The sequence below is a fragment of the Phyllobates terribilis genome, unplaced genomic scaffold (genome assembly GCF_046119375.1).
Source record: "Phyllobates terribilis strain yellow unplaced genomic scaffold, ASM4611937v1 Scaffold_3__8_contigs__length_932513732, whole genome shotgun sequence".
Taxonomy (NCBI): Eukaryota; Metazoa; Chordata; class Amphibia; order Anura; family Dendrobatidae; genus Phyllobates; species Phyllobates terribilis.
Window position 1 is genome coordinate 768,497,783 of NW_027362763.1, and position 18,007 is coordinate 768,515,789.

The 18,007-nt window shown below is 45.0% G+C and overlaps 1 protein-coding gene across 4 annotated transcripts in view; it reads right to left on the bottom strand.

Annotated features, from left to right (window-relative positions):
* ANKEF1 (ankyrin repeat and EF-hand domain containing 1) overlaps positions 1 to 18,007 on the bottom strand; it is a 135,538-nt gene that overhangs the window by 74,460 nt on the left and 43,071 nt on the right. Inside the window, exon 1 of one of the 4 annotated variants that reach the window (XM_073672233.1) lies at positions 4,100 to 4,254. The exons of 1 other annotated variant lie outside the window; for it this stretch is intronic. In XM_073672233.1, the coding sequence (XP_073528334.1) occupies positions 4,100 to 4,166 (67 nt within the window). In that variant the 5' untranslated portion in view covers positions 4,167 to 4,254. Of the gene's footprint in view, positions 1 to 4,099; positions 4,255 to 18,007 lie in introns of those variants that run through there. 2 more of the 4 variants (XM_073672234.1, XM_073672235.1) reach the window with 2 other exon arrangements.

Consider the following 18,007-nt stretch of genomic DNA (forward strand, 5'->3'; position numbering starts at 1 on the left):
AAAGAGAAGAATTAGCTGGGTATAAAGGCAAAATGAGCTATTGTAAGTACACAGTGCTTTATAATATGATGACTGCAATATAGTAAGAGGACAAAAATTTGGATGGGGGGAGGAGGGCTTCTTTAATTTACCTTAAACTGTGTTCACTAAATAATCGAATCAAGAATTAACTTATGAGAATTGCATTCTTTCTCACAACCAGCAGATGGTGCCACTATATAAGTAATGCAATTAATTAGCTTTATAAGAGGACACGTCTACAAAACATTCCTTATTTATTTATTTTTCTCTTAATGGAATTGAACCAGAATTAATTTCAATAAATGCCAAAAATCCAAGAAAATAAAACCTATTGGTGAAGGTGCCGCTGATGTTTCCTCTGTATGTAGATGTCACACATATTGTATATTACATTATGATTTATTATTATAGCGGCATTTATTTCATGTGAAAAAGGGGTATACATAGAAAAACAGTTATAATAATCTTGAACAAAAAAACGCGACTGCGACTGGTACAGGAGGAGAGAGGACCCTGTCCGTGTGATAAAGGGGATTCCCATCTAAGCAACTAATGTCATAAATTTAAGATATGGCATCAGTTTCTAATTGTCAGGGTGAGATCGCAACCTCTAGTGGGAAGGGGCCTCCACCATTTAGGATAATGGATGGGCTGATCACCTATTGAATGTTTTCTTTGCATTGATGCACTTTTGTACAGAACTTGGGAAAGACTGAAACTCCGCTCCATTCACGTCCTGGCTGGTTGTAGTGCTGGGTGGAGGAACTAATAAAAAGGTCGTCATTCTCGTAATCAATGAGGATCTGAGCAGTAAAACTCCCACTGACTAACAGTATGGTATATCCTTGTGATGTGCCATTACATCAATGGGAAACAAACTTCAATGGGCAGAGGAGGGTCCATCGCAAATCCAACTGGGTGCCCCTACTGTTTCTGTCTCATGCCTTCATTGGGAGCATTGAGTCAATGATGCCAGGGACAGTACACCTTTTACTGTACATTGGTGTACTGTTCCTTGCCTTCATTGATGCCCTTTGAATCTGCCCGCTGCTGATACACTCAATAGGTTTTGTCATTACGCAAATTGTCTCTTCCGAGAGAAAGAGGACTAGAACTCTAGCGCCACCTATTGGAAGCAGCAATATGTGGCGCTAGAGCTCTAGACCACTCCCTCTCTGAAGAGACAATTTGCATATTTAATTTCCCAGAGGAGCATGCATGGCTTATAAGTCTCCTCACTCTGACATGGATGGCTTGTCCATGTCAGAGTGAGGAACCTTATAAGTAATGACACATTTGTCGTCTAACAGCACACAACCTCTGATGTTTGCTAACATTAGTATGATGAACCCCGATCTTCCCATGGACCCCACAGCAACTACATTTCGATCAGGCAACAAATGGCTCTGTAATAATCCGTGTCAAAATGGGAGTGTAAGCTGAGGGGGCTCCTACCTGGCGTCCACCCACTTCTCCCATCATCCGCAATATATACAGTCATGGCCAAAAGTTTTGAGAATGACACCAAAATTATATTTTCACATGATCTGCTGGCCTCTGGTTTTTATTAGTGTTTGTCTGATGTTTATATCACATACAGAAATATAATTGCAATCATATTATGAGTTCCAATAGATTATATTGACAGTTAGAATGAGTTAATGAAGCAAGTCAATATTTGCAGTGTTGCCCCTTCTTCTTCAAGACCTCTGTAATTCTCCCTGGCATGCTCTCAATCAACTTTTGGACCAAATCCTGACTGATAGCAGTCCATTCTTGCATAATCAATGCTTGCATTTTGCCAGAATTTGTTGGTTTTTGTTTGTCCACCCGTCTCTTGATGATTGACCACAAGTTCTCAATGGGATTAAGATCTGGGGAGTTTCCAGGCCATGGACCCAAAATCTCTATGTTTTATTCCATGAGCCATTTAGTTATCACCTTTGCTTTATGGCAAGGTGCTCTATCATGCTGGAAAAGGCATTGTTGGGCGCCAAACTGCTCTTGGACGGTTGGGAGAAGTTGCTCTTGGAGGACATTCTGGTACCATTCTTTATTCATGGCTGTGTTTTTAGGCAAGACTGTGAGTGAGCCGATTTCCTTGGCTGAGAAGAAACTCCACACATGAATGGTTTCAGGATGCTTTACAGTTGGCATGAGACAAGACTGGTGGTAGCGCTCACCTCTTCTTCTCCGAATAAGCTGTTTTCCAGATGTCCCAAACAATCAAAAAGGGGATTCATCAGAGAAAATGACTTTGCCCCAGTCCTCAGCAGTCCACTCCCTGTACCTTTTGCAGAATATCAGTCGGTCCCTGATGTTTTTTCTGGAGAGAAGTGGCTTCTTTGCTGCCCTCCTTGAAACCAGCCCTTGCTCAAAGAGTCTCCGCCTCACAGTGCGTGCAGAAGCACTCACACCAGCCTGCTGCCATTCCGGAGCAAGCTCGGCACTGCTGGTAGTCCGATCCCGCAGCTGAAACAGTTTTAAGATACGGTCCTGGCGCTTGCTGGTCTTTCTTGGGCGCCCTGGAGCCTTTTTGACAACAATGGAAGCTCTCTCCTTGAAGTTCTTGATGATGCGATAGATTGTTGACTGAGGTGCAATCTTTGTAGCTGCGATACTCTTCCCTGTTAGGCCATTTTTGTGCAGTGCAATGATGGCTGCACGTGTTTCTTTAGAGATAACCATGGTTAACTGAAGAGAAACAATGATACCAAGAACCAGCCTCCTTTTAAAGTGTCCAGTGATGTCATTCTTACTTAATCATGACTGATTGATCGCCAGCCCTGTCCTCATTAACACCCACACCTGTGTTAATGGATCAATCACTAAAACGATGTTAGCTGCTCCTTTTAAGGCAGGACTGCAATGATGTTGAAATGTGTTTTGGGGGTTAAAGTTCATTTTCTGGGCAAATATTGACTTTGCAAGTACAGTAATTGCTGTTAAGCTGATCACTCTTTGACATTCAGGAGTATATGCAAATTGCCATTACAAAAAATGAAGCAGTAAACTTTGGAAAAATTACTATTTGTCTCATTCTCAATACTTTTGGCCATGACTGTACACAGCAGAAGTCGAGTGAAGTTGTAGAGACAGGGATCGCATGCTGAGCCCGCTGCATATCTGATGGGTGCCAGCTGTTTTACACAGCAGGCACCGGAGGGTAATTGCTGTGACTGGAGCTAGCACTGATCGCAGCAGTTTACCCTCTGTCGTGGTAGACAGTGATCATGGCATCTGAGTGGTTAGATGGGAGGGGAGCCCTGTCACACACTTTGGGCCACATGATGCAATCATGGCAACCTGAGTTGTTTTATGGCAGCCAGGGGCCTCAATTTGGACCTTTGCCATGGGACTCTAGTTTCTATATATGTTCCTGCCAGTTTCCCAATTGTTAAAACAATGTTTTTTTCCAATAACAATGCTCAATGAGCGGTGTAAGGCAATGTTCACATTAATGCAGTACTCCTTTGAGGCTCCTTTTGTTAAACTGTTTTTTTTCCCCGGGTATTCTGAGAAAAACCTGACAGTGTGCTTAGCAGAGAGTGTGAACAGCGGCTGAGATGTCCTGTGTAATATGGCAGAGTGGGTGTTATCACACCGGTATTGGGGGTATCAGTGTGCCTGAGATGCTAATCACAGGCCTAACTGGCAGAAAGACCCCATGAGGTCACGGCTGTGATGTCACATGCGCTGTGACCATGTGATGCTCCTCAGCCAATCAGACCTGGAGGTGAGGTAATTTGCATACGGTACAAGCTGGACCCCATAGTGGAATTTGGGCGCCTGTCAGCTCACCTCATCACCATTATACTGTCATGATATGTGGTGTGACAACACGTCAACCACGTGCCACGAACGCAGCAATGCAAGTGGTCAGGAGAGTCTTGGAATTGTTTTTCGATGCACCAAAATGTGATTCATAGGTGATAATAAAATGTGTCCAATCCCTCCCATTTATCAGACATGTAAAGTTTCTGTAACCTCCGGTCCAACCCAAAACAATCTATGTTAGTGTCTTCTCCTCATCATAAGTCCCAGCTGTTCCCCTCATTACATATAAGCTGGTTATTACCTGCCTGTAGTCGGGGGTCCCCGGCCTCCTCCTGTCCTGCCTCTAGGTGCCGGAGCCCTGGCTGCATTCCTCCAGCCGGAGCCGAGTGTTACGGAGGACGCGGAGATCCGTCTCCATAGTAACCGTGATACACTGCAGCGGCTGTCTGCAGAAAACTGCGCATGCGCGGCATGATGTGCGCACGGCGCATGTGCATACTCCGTGCCTTCCGTATTGTACCCTGTGACCGGTACCCAGGGCTTCAGTGCTGAGAAGGTGAAGCCGGGTGCACGTATTGTGCCGCTGTATTGTTCCCCTCAGCACCCGGGCAGTCACCTCACAGGACACTGGTACTACAAGCTGTGCCGCCTGAATCCTCCCAGCAGGTCCTGGAGATGCGGCCATGCAGTTACTACAAGGTTCCTGTAATAAAGGCTTCAGTTTTGTTCTTACATGTTCGCAACCATTTTACTGCCGCCCCCCAAAAAAAAGGGGGCCTGTTTTTTGTTTTTTTTGCAGGACAAGTTGTAGTATTGAATGAGACCATTTCCTGATATAATGAGGGAAAAGGTTCAAAATGAGGTAAAAATGCAGGAAAAAAACAATTCTGCCATATATATATTTTTTTTTGGGGGGGGGGGGTTGTGTAGTTCAGTGGGCTCTGGTTCATTCGAGACGAGTCTCACACAGGACATCACAGGAGGCTGGGGCTGCACTCGCTGCTCTTCAGGGTCTCCCCAGACCCCTCACTCTAGAGGCCGTCTGATTAGATGCAATTCCTGTAAAGAACCATTTCCTGTTTAGCTGCTGGAATTGCCTTTCTTCCACCCGTAATGAGTGCCCCCTGGTCCTTAGTATGGTCTTTGGAAGGAATAAGTCGTGCTAGTCCTTTATACTGACCACACATATTTATACATGTAAATGAGATCTCCCAGACGTCTGTTTCTAAAGCTAAACAAGCCCACCTGTTCCTTCTGCCCATCATATGAGAGGCCTTCCATCCCTTGTAATAATCTTGTTGCTGCCAGGCCCCCCCTGCCTCGCTACTGAGCGTGTACAAAGTGCAGCACACATTCATCTCAACTAGAAGCCAAGACCATTGATGGCGAACCTTTTAGAGACTGAGTGCCCAAACTGCAACCCAAAACCCACTTATTTATCGCAAAGTGCCAACATGGCAATTTAACCTGAATACTAAGGTTTTCAATTAGAAAAAACAAGTCATACAGAGAACAGACAGGGGCAGCAGAAAGTAGACGGGGGGTACGAGAGCAGGCAGAGGCAACAAAGTACAGCCACATATAGGAGAAGGGTTACCAGGCTGCAGCTATAAAGGAATATACTCCACCACCCTGGTATACATATCCACCATCCTTGAATATGGTCACCCATTCTGCTGCACCGTTGTTGTTAAATATTATATATATATATATATACAGTACAGACCAAAAGTTTGGACACACCTTCTCATTTAAAGATTTTTCTGTATTTTCATGACTATGAAAATTGTACATTCACACTGAAGACATCAAAACTATGAATTAACACATGTGGAATTATATACTTAACAAAAAAGTGTGAAACAACTGAAAATATGTCTTATATTCTAGGTTCATCAAAGTAGCCACCTTTTGCTTTGATGACTGCTTTGCACACTCTTGGCATTCTCTTGTTGAGCTTCAAGAGGTAGTCACTGGAAATGGTCTTCCAACAATCTTGAAGGAGTTCCCAGAGATGCTTAGCACTTGTTGGCCCTTTTGCCTTCACTCTGCGGTCTATATAGCACCAACATATTCTGCAGTACTTTACAATTCAGAGGGTACATGTACAGACAATAGCAGGGGCGTACATAGGAATCATGGGGCCCCATAGCAGAAGTTCTAATTTGCCCCCCCCCCTCCCCCCCAAAAAAAATGTAAATAATTGTCGGGGTCACAGAAGAGCAGATCTTACAACTTTCCAGCCTTTACATAGTAATTTTCCTCCTGCTGAAGTCCTAGATTCCTTTTTTCATTGCCCCCATAAAGTATGATGCCAACAAAAGTGCCCCCCCCCCCACAAACACAGGGTGATATCCCCATTGTGAATCCTCCACATGCACAGTATAATGACCGTACTTTACTCCACCTCAACTCCCAAGGCAAAGTATCGTGACCCCAACACAGTATGATCCCCCAACTGTGACCCCCACACAGCCCACCATACAGTATAATGGCCCTACATACAGTATAATTGCCCCACAACTCTCCACACTCCACAGAGTATAATGCACTCGCCATGGTCCTCCACAGAGTATAATGCACTCGCCATGGTCCTCCACAGAGTATAATGCACTCGTCATGGTCCTCCACAGAGTATAATGCACTCGTCATGGTCCTCCACAGAGTATAAGACATTCGCCATGGTCCTCCACAGAGTATAAGACACTCACCATGGTCCTCCACACAGTATAATGCACACGCCATGGTCCTTCACACAGTATAATGCACTCCCCATGGTCCTCCACGCAGTATAATGCACTCGCCATGGTCCTCCACGCAGTATAATGCACTCGCCATGGTCCTCCACACAGTATAATGCACCCCCCATAGTCCTCCACACAGTATAATGCACTCCCCATGGTCCTCCACACAGTATAATGTACTCCCCATGGTCCTCCACACAGTATAATACACTCCCCATGGTCCTCCACACAGTATAATACACTCCCCATGGTCCTCCACACAGTACAATGCACTCCACATGGTCCTGTACGCAGTATAATGCAGCCCCCCATAGGGTAAAATGCGGCCCCCACCATAGGGTAAAATGCAGCCCCAGTCCTCCAGTATTATAAGTACTCACTGATTTAAAAAATAAATACATACTTACCACTCCTCGTTCCACGCTGCTTCAGTCTCTGCAGCGCTTCTCTGTCATCACCTCAGCAGCTGCCAGCTCCACTGTCTGACAGAGCGTGGAGCATCATCACGCCGCTGCATCAGACGCAGAGGAGGAATGATGGGAGAGAGGGTCACATGACGTTCCCTGCTCCATCATTCCTATCAACCAGCGCCGACTCCAGGTTTTTGTGGGCCCCGGGCGAAAGAGTCTCAGTTGGCCCCGTTAGCACATACCACCATTCATGATGCACAGATACAGCAGAGAAATATCGGTATAGTACACAGGGCCCAGGCTGTCCCCTCATCCTTCATGTATGCAGACATGCGCACACATACACAGTACGCAGACATGCACGCACACACACAGTACGCAGACATGCACGCACACACAGTACGCAGACATGCACGCACGCACACACACAGTACGCAGACATGCAATGACACACAGTACGCCGACAGGAACACACACAAACACATACACAGATATGTACACATACAGACATACACACATATTTGAACACATTCTTAAAAACACATAAAACAGACATAAATATATATACACCGTCATGCACACACACACACAAGACACATTAGAAATATATTTAAAATGGGGATTGGGGAATCTGGCGACAAGCCTCACTTACCTGGCTCCGGCCTGTCTCCCGTTCAGCTATGCAGGGCCGCCGGCATGTCTGATGGTCATCACAGACATGGCCCTAGACCATCAGGGAGGCTCGTTCGCTGTCGAGGCCCTGGACCATCATGGGGGCCTCCTCACCATTGAGGCCCTGAACCATCAGGGGGCCCCCCTCGCTGTTGGGGCCCTGGACCATCAGGAGGGGGGCCCTCACCGTCGGGGCCCTGGACCATCAGGGTGGTGCCCTCACCGTCTAGACCCTGGACCATCAGGGGGGTCCCCTCACCTTCTGGGTTCGGGCCGCTCCCCCAGCATCTGTACAGCCAGGACGTCACTCCGGCTCTGCAGCTTGTCTGCCAGCACTTCCCCAGACATAGCCGCGCTGTGTGTGGCTGTGTCTGCTAGTAATGACGCGGCAGGGGCGACATACAAGCACAATTAAAGGTGCAGTGTCGCCCCTGCGTGTCATTACTACCATACACAGCCGCATAGCGCGCAGCTATGTCTGAGGAAGTGCCGGCAATCTAGTTGTAGCATGCAGCGTCGGCGGATCAGGGGGGCAGGAGCAGGGGGGGGCCCGATGCAAGGGTGGCGGGAACCCCGATGCAGGTACACGGTGCAGGCGACTGCTATGGGGCCCCCCAGCTCACGGGCCCCATAGCAGTCACGTGGCCTGCCGCCATTGGCGGTACGCCACTGGACAATAGCGACTTTACAGAGTAACACATAATTCAACAGATACCAAGAGTAATGAGGGCCCTGCTCGCAAGCTTACAATCTAGCAGGATTAGGTGGGCTGCCCAGCACTATATAAGTGCACCCCACCAGGAACAGACACCGTAGTTTTAATCCCTCTTTCTATGGCTTTGCTTTTTAATTTTTTTTTTTATACACAGGAAACAATACGTTGGGATCACTTAAATTTCATCTCTCTTTTTATAAACCCTAAAATGTTGTTTGCTTTTGCGGCAGCTTCTTGACATTGAGTACTGCTGCTCAGCATACTTGTAACCAGAATACCCAAGTCCTTCTCCTGTTTTGTACTCCCGAGTACACTCCCATTTAATGTATATGCAGCAATAGGATTACTCTGTCCTAGGTGCATTACTCTACATTTATCTACATTAAATATCATTGGCCAAATGCATGCCCATTCAGACATCTTATCCAGATCATTCTGTAATATTATACGGTCAAGCTCAGTTTTTATTTTTCTACATATTTTTGGGTCATTTGGTAAGACTGACACTTTACTCTCAAGCACATCCACAAGATCATTAATAAAGAGAATAAAAAGAATCGGTCCTAGCTCAGATCCCTGCGGTCCCCACTGCTGACTATGGCTGTTTGTTTCCTGTATTTTAACCAGTTCCTTACCATCTGCATATAGTTTTCCCTAGTCCCTTCTTCTGGAGCTTTAGTATAAGGGCTCATACCAATCACCGTTAAAAAAAAAAAAAAATCGGTCCGATGTTGTTCCTGAAAAGTCGGCCAAGTGTCATGGGAGTACAATGCGATTTTTCTCACCTAGTATCTGAACGACATGCGAATGCAATCCATATGCAATGAGATTTTAACATCAGTTTTTACATTGAGTAATTCTCTATGTCATTTAAAGATAGAATATTTAATTTGAAAACTTAAAAACATATAAATACAGTTAGGTCCATATATATTTGGACAGAGACAACATTTTTCTAATTTTGGTTCTAGACATTACCACAATGAATTTTAAACAAAACAATTCAGATGCAGTTGAAGTTCAGACTTTCAGCTTTCATTTGAGGGTATCCGCATTAAAATTGTATGAAGGGTTTAGGAGTTTCAGCTCCTTAACATGTGCCACCCTGTTTTTAAAGGGACCAAAAGTAATTGGATAATTGACTCCAAGGCCATTTCGTGGACAGGTGTGGGCAATCCCATCGTTATGTCATTCTCAAATAAGCAGATAACAGGCCTGGAGTTGATTTGAGGTGTGGTGCTTGCATTTGGAAGGTTTTGCTGTGAAGTAAACATGTGGTCAAAGGAGCTCTCCATGCAGGTGAAACAAGTCATCCTTAAGCTGCAAAAACAGAAAAAACCCATCCGAGAAATTGCTACAATATTAAGAGTGGTAAAATCTACAGCTTGGTACATCCTGAGAAAGAAAGAAAGCACTGGTGAACTCATCAATGCAAAAAGACCAGGGCGCCCATGGAAGACAACAGTGGTGGATGATCGCAGAATAATCTCCATGGTGAAGAGAAGCCCCTTCACAACAGCCAACCAAGTGAACAACACTCTCCAGGAGGTAGGCATATCAATATCCAAATCTACCATAAAGAGAAGAATGCATGAAAATACAGAGGGTTCACTGCATGGCGCAAGCCACTCATAAGCATCAAGAATAAAAAGGCTAGACTGGACTTTGCTAAAAAGCATTTGAAAAAGCCAGCACAGTTCTGGAAGAACATTCTTTGGACAGATGAAACCAAGATCAACCTCTACCAGAATGATGGAAAGAGAAAAGTATGGCGAAGCCGTGGTCCACTCATGATCCAAAGCATACCACATCATCTTTAAAACACGGTGGAGGCAGTGTGATGGCTTGGGCATGCATGGCTGCCAGTGGCACTGGGTCTCTAGTGTTTATTGATGATGTGACACAGGACAGAAGCAGCCAAATGAATTCTGATGTATTCAGAGCCATACTGTGTGCTCAGATCCAGCCAAATGTAGCCAAACTGATTTATCGTCCTTTCATACTACAGATGGACAATGACACAAAACATAAAGCCAAAGCAACCCAGGAGTTTATTAAAGCAAAGAAGTGGAATATTCTTGAATGGCCAAGTCAGTCACCTGATCTCAACCCAATTGAGCATACATTTCACTTGTTAAAGACTAAACTTCAGACAAAAAGGCCCACAAACAAACAGCAACTGAAAACCACCGCAGTGAAGGCCTGGCAGAGCATCAAAAAGGAGGAAACACAGCGTCTGGTGATGTCCATGAGTTCAAGATTTCAGGCAGTCATTGCCAACAAAGGGTTTTCAACCAAGTACTAGAAATGAACATTTTATTTACAATTATTTATTCTGTCCAATTACTTTTGGTCCCTTTAAAAACAGGGTGGCACATGTTAAGGAGCTGAAACTCCTAAACCCTTCATCCAATTTTAATGTGGATACCCTCAAATGAAAGCTGAAAGTCTGAACTTCAACTGCATCTGAACTGTTTTGTTTAAAATTTATTGTGGTAATGTCTAGAACCAAAATTAGAAAAATGTCTCTGTCCAAATATATATGGACCTAACTGTATATAGTAGTGAGTGAGATATATAATCAGTGCTTTGTGTGTGTAGCTTACTGTACTATTTAAGTAATAAATAAATGAAAAAAATGGTGTGGGGTCCCCTGAAATTTTAATAACAAGCTGAGGGAAATCCGAGAGCTGGGGGCTGATGTTTATAGCCTGGGAAGGGAGTAATACACATGGAGCTTCCCAGGCTTTTAATATCAGCTCACAGCTGTATACATAGCCTTTACTGGTTATTAAAATGGGGGACCCCAAAAAAAGTACATGGGGTCCCCTCAATAATTAATAACTAGCATATTCTAGGCAGACAGCTGCGGGCTGATATTAATAGGCTAGGAAGGGGTCATGGATATTGGCCCCCTCCCAGACTAAAAATATCAGCTGTGAGCCGCCACAGCAATGGCTCATCCATAAGATGCGCCAATTCTGGTGCTTAGTCTCCCCTCTTGATATTGCTATGATCATCTTTTAAAGGGAATCTGTCACCACATTTTTGTCACCCAATCTGAGAGCAGTGTAATGTAGAGACAGAGACCATGACTCCAGTGATGTTTCACTTACTGGGCTGCTTAGTGTAGTTTTGATAAAATCAGTTTTATAAGCAGGAGATTATCATTAGAGGACTTGTAAACCTGCTCTAATGTAGTCCTCCATATTCATGCTCTGTATATCCCCATCCCACCACTGAATGGCTGCTTTCTGTGTACTATCAGTGGTGTGGGCGGGGTTGTACAGACCTCAACATTCAGAGCACTACTAGATCTGTAGCAGAGAAAACAGTGATTGTATCAAAATTATAGCAATCGTCTCAGTAAGTGGCACATCACTAGAATCAGAGTCTATGTCCCTACATCATGCTGCTCTCAGATTAAATGGCAAAAACCTGCTGACAGATTTCTTTTAAGTAGAAGATAGTTTATTTTTTATGGTACAGAAAAATGAATAACTAAATATAATGTTACTTGTTTCAATTTGTACAGTTTGCATTTTTGGGAGACCTAAAGGAATAGTCTCCACGGGCTTTGCAAATCTCTCCAATCCAAATAATGAGAAATAAAATCATTGATGTTGAACTCTAGGTTATGGGATGTCATGTTTATTGCTAAAAAGGTCTACAAATCTAGACATCCACTACCCTGCCCCCACAGATGACACTAGTTGCCTCATAGGTTTGCTGATTAGGTCTTTATCCGCTCCAGAACTAAGATCAACGCCAAAAGAAAGGAAAGATAATATTTCCCATCTATGTCCCAAACCAGAAATCTGCTGCAATGGCAATGAACTCCAGCCATACTTAATTTTCCTTTACAATTCACTTTAAGACCACCCAATTTTTCTTGCTGCCAAAAGTAGAATTTGATCAAAAAGACATGTGGGAAGCCATACATAGAGGTAAAGAGTAAGTTTTTCTACAAGACTGGCAACCAGATATCGAGCTTTTGGTGTAGGTGATGTGAGAGCGTCTATGATGGCGTCCACAACTTCATAGCTCTTTCTGCTGCCACTTTGAAGCTGCTTTCTCACAAGGTCTGTGGTCCTTTCTATGGATTCTTTGCTGCAGATCGCCTTTACCTCTGTTGACAGAGAGTCCCAGATTGTCTCTGGATCCACAAGCGGTTGAATATTTGTCGCTGGAGCATAATTTCCAGGCTCGATAATACATACCTGCAAGTAAATATAACAATAACAGAATTAGGATAGCTTCACATTGTTTTTTGTGAGTGCGAGATTTTAAAAGGGGTTGTCTGGTGAAAATAAGTTATCCATTATCCACAGGATAGGTGATAACTTGCTGATCAGAGGGTGTCCCACCACCGAGATCCGCTCCAATCAGCAGGACAGGGAATTTTTAGCTCCGCCGGGCGTGGCATGCCTACAAACTCCCCCTGATGAAGGTTACATCGAAACGAGAGTCAGGGTTTGCCATGATTAGCGTTAATCTGGCGTTACTCCGATCATTTATATCCGATTATGTAAATAATGGTCACTTTCTCCCTCTGGTGATGCCATCTTTTAATTTTCTTCACTGATTAATTTAATATGATAAATAAAGCCTTTTATAATTTTTCCACATTTGTGCATAGTATTTTTTTTGGATCTTATAGTATCTGAGCAAAAAAAAACCTCTATAGGTGTCTATTGTAGATGCCTCATTACGTCAAAAGCTTTATTATGGCTGCATGCTAAACTAGGCCAAAAGATAACCAAGTGCATGATTAACAATAAGTTTGTCACAACATTGTGTTGTAATAGACTACAGCTATTGCATGATAAAAACAATATTTTCCTGAGACTTAAAGGGAATCTGGCAGTAGGATCCACCCTCCTAAACCGTCTGTATAGGTAAGTAGGTCATAGGAAGCAGAATACGGACAAGTGCACTGAGCTGTACATGGAGCCAGACACTCATTTTGCAGACATAACTAGACCGATAAGTACAGCAACCAGATTGAACATAGCCTTAGAGATTACTGCATGAAGGGGGTTGTACACTGTAGATTAGAGAATGGAGAGTATGGAAAGCATCTACATTCCCAGGGAGGGGGGAGTAAATAAGCTGTAGATAGGAAGAAAAGCACATGACAAATGATACATGTGCTAATGAAGACAGCAGCCTTCTGAATACAAAAACATCACTACCAGGATGTGTCACTGGAAGAGACACAACCACAAAACAAAATTTACAACTATAAGAATGCTGCAAAATGGATATCACTGAGGTCTAAGTTGAATCAGAGCTTTTAGATGCAAGTGCTAGGAGTGACAACAGTTCGTGCATTTTGGTAATCTGAGGATTTCTGTGTATGTTAGCTGTGCAAACACTTTAATACTTTCTGTGTTCCAATAAACTTGAGTTATAGAGGGTTGTCAGAACTTTAATATTGATGGCCCATCATTGAAATAGGCCATCAATATTTGGCCAGTAGAGGTACAAATCTCGAATGTTCCCATCTTTGTTTACTCACACATACAACCCCTGGCAAAAATTATGGAATCACCGAGCTCGGAGGATGTTCATTCAGTTGTTTAATGTTGTTGAAAAAAAGCAGATCGCAGACATGGCACAAAACTAAAGTCATTTCATATGGCCACTTTATGGCTTTAAGAAACACTAAAAGAAATCAAGATAAAAAATGTGGTACTCAGTAAGGGTAATTTTTTTCAGACCAAGCAGAGGGAAAAATTATGGAATCACTCAATTCTGAGGAAAAAAAAATGGAATCACCCTGTAAATTTTCATTTCCAAAACTAACACCTGCATCAAATTAGATCTGCTCGTTAGTCTGCATCTAAAAAGGAGTGATCACACCTTGGAGAGCTGTTGCCCCAAGTGGACTGACATGAGTCATGGCTCCAACATGAGAGATGTCAATTGAAACAAAGGAGAGGATTATCAAACTCTTAAAAGAAGGTAAATCATCACGAAATGTTGCAAAAGAAGTTGGTTGTTCACAGTCAGCTGTGTCTAAAATCTGGACCAAATACAAACAACATGGGATGGTTGTTAAAGGCAGACATACTGGTAGACCAAGGAAGATATCAAAGCGTCAAGACCGGAAACTTAAAGCAATATGTCTCCAAAACAGGAAATGCACAACAAAACAAATGAGGAACGAATGGGAGGAAACTGGCGTCAATGTCTGTGACCGAACTGTAAGAAACCGCCTAAAGGAAATGGGATTTACATACAGAAAAGCTAAACAAAAGCCATTATTAACACCTAAACAGAAAAAAACACCAAGGTTACTTACCGGTAGCCGGTTTTTCCTGAGCCCATGACAGCACACCTTGAGAGAGGATCCGCCCCACCAAGGACAGGAAACCGTCTGAAATAAAAGGGCGGCACCTCTCCCTCGCTTCACTTGTTTACAGAGCATTGAGAGGACCTCCCTAAACAGGTTAGGCACATAACCAACACCACAATATACATATACACACCACCCCAAACAGTGCTCACCAGGGTGTGAGAAACATAGAAAAAATAAGAGGGGGAAACTACGGGTGCGGTCATGGGCTCAGGAAAAACCGGCTACCAGTAAGTAACCTTGGTGTTTTCCCCTCCCCCATGACAGCACACCTTGAGAGAATTTTGGAGAATTTATGAGCACCCTAGGGAGGGACCACCGCCTGAAGTACCCTTCTCCCAAAGGTGAGATCACAAGAGGACAGATCCAACCGATAGTGCTTAAAGAAGGTGGATGGTGTAGACCAAGTAGCAGCCCTACATATCTGCTCGATCGAGACGTCTGCTCTCTCTGCCCAGGAGGTTGCAACGGCTCTGGTGGAATGAGCCCTCACATTGTCCGGGGCTGGAACCCCTGTGGACGTATAGGCTAAGCAAATTGTCTCCCTGAGCCACCTAGAGATGGTACCCTTGGACACCCCGTGACCTTTCCTACACCCTTGAAAGGCCAGGAACAGAGAACAGTCTTTCCTCCACAGACTAGTCATGTGAATGTACTGTAGCAGGGACCTCCTAACATCTAGGCTATGGAACCTGACTTCCCCTGGGTTCTTGGTATTGCTGCAGAATGAGGGTAGCACAATCTCCTGACTACGGTGAAATCTAGATACCACCTTGGGAAGGTACGCTGGATCTGGCCGCAAGGTGACCCTATCCTCAAAGATTTGTGTGTAAGGAGGATTAACCGAGAGGGCCTGCAGATCACCCACCCTACGGGCTGACGTTAAGGCCACTAGGAGGACGGTCTTAAGGGTGAGAATTTTTGGAGAAACCTTGTGTAGGGGTTCGAATGGTTCACTAGTAAGAGCGTTCAAGACTAAATTCAGGTCCCAAGGAGGAACACCCATGGACCTAACCGGTCCTGCTCTGGCACAGGACTTGATAAACCTCGAGATCCACCTATTCCCAGCCAGATTACAATTGTAGAGTGCTCCCAAAGCTGAAACTTGAACCTTAAGGGTCCCTGTAGCTAGACCCAGGTCCCACCCCTTTTGCAGAAATTCCAGGATCCCCCTGATCGGAGGTTTGCTCGATAGCGGGATATCTATAAACTCTAGGAATTTACCCCAAACTCTGCTATAAATCTTGGTTGTAATTGGTTTTCTACTCCCCAATAAAGTAGAAACTAAGCCTGGTGAAAACCCCTTGCTACTCAATAGCGACCTCTCAAATTCCATGCCGAAAGATGGAACCCCCTGGCCTGGGCATGGTATACTGGTCCCTGCATGAGAAGGTCCGGCCTCTCTGGTAGAATCCAGGGATCTGACACCGACATTAGTCGAAGCAGAGAGAACCAAGGCCTCTTGGGCCAAAAAGGGGCTATCAAAATCACCCTGGCGCCTTCCTCCCGGATCTTCCTCACCAGTACTGGAATCATCACTAATGGTGGAAAGGCATAGGCCTTCCTGAACCCCCAAGGAATCTGGAGGGCATCTATGGCATGGGGATTTTCGGCCGGATTTAGGGAGCAAAATCTCTGCACCTTTCTGTTTGCCCTTGTGGCGAACAGGTCTATGTCTGGCTGCCCCCATAACTGGACAATCTGATGGAAGACCTCCGGGTTCAACCCCCACTCCCTCTGTCTTAGGGTATGGCGGCTTAGAAAATCTGCTTTCACGTTTTCTACCCCCTTTATGTGAAGGGCGCTGAGGGATAGGAGGTTTCGCTCTGCTAGACCAAGGATCCTGTCTGCCACCACCATCAGAGGGCGTGACCTTGTCCCTCCCTGGTGATTCACATAGGCTACTGCTGTCCGGTTGTCGGACCTGACCTGGACATGGTGATTTTGGATGTGAGGGAGGACGCCCCTGAGGGATCTTTCTACTTCCCAAAGCTCCTTTAAGTTTGAGGATGCTCCCCTCTCGTGGTAAGCCCAGTGACTCTGTATTGAGAGTTCTGCCAGATGACCCCCCCATCCGGAACTGCTTGCGTCGGTCGTAATTACCCGATCTACTGGTCTGGACCATTGAACGCCTGCGGTCAGATTTCCCCTGACTGTCCACCACGAAAGGGAATCTACTACTTCTGGGGAGAGAGAGAGCCTGCCTTCTAAATGCCCGTTGCAGGACCTCTGTGCTGACAGGACCTCCCACTGAAGCCGCCTCATATGCCCCTGGGCCCACATTACTGCTGGGAGACAGGCCGTCATAGAACCCAGGAGGGACATTGCCTCTCTCAGAGACATCTCCGGAGCTTGAATGGCCTTCGAGACTAATGCAATCAACCTGCAGATTTTGTCCTCTGGGAGGAAGCAGGTTTGGCGACGAGAGTCTAGGATTAGACCCAGAAAGGTCTGAGTCCTGGAGGGGGTTAGTCTTGATTTTTGGAAATTTACTAACCACCCCAGCTGATGCAACACTTCCGTGACCACTAGGAGCTGACTGGAGCAGTGGGCTTCTGTTTTCCCTATTATCAAGAAGTCGTCTAAATATGGCACGATCACTACATTCTTGATCCGTAGGAAGGCTGTCACTTCTGCTATTAGTTTCGTAAATATTCTCGGGGCAATGGCGAGGCCAAAGGGTAGGGCAGCAAACTGAAAATGCCTCAGCTTCCCCTGAATAAACAGGGCTACTCTCAGATACTTCTGATACTCCGGATGGATTGGGACGTGATAATATGCGTCCTTCAAGTCTATTACAGCCATAAAGCAGTTGCGATGTAAGAGCTTCACTGCCGAGCTTACTGACTCCATCTTGAAAGTCTGTTTTTCTACTACTTGGTTCAGACTCCTGAGGTTGATGATGGTCCTTAAGGACCCGTTTGGTTTTTTTATCATGAATAGTGGGGAATAGAACCCCCTCCCTCTCTGTGTTGCTGGTACTTCGAGAAGGACCTGCTTTCCTACTAACTCTAACACTTCTGTTTCCAGGGCTAATTGTTCTTCCTGGACCTTTCGTAGGGGGGGTAACCACAAAGGTCCGCCAGGGGGTCTGGCTGAACCGGATCTTCAGGCCCCCACTGAATTTTCAGAATCCAGGGGTTTGTTGTTATCGCGTCCCAAGCTGGAAAAAGTGGGAAAGCCTTCCACCCACTTCCAGCCTGGCGTCATTGGGAGGATCTCTTCGAACTCGAGGATGGTCCTCCAAACATGTAGCCCGATTCTTTTTTGGACTTGGCTTCCCATCTCTTTTTGTCTCCCGGAGGAC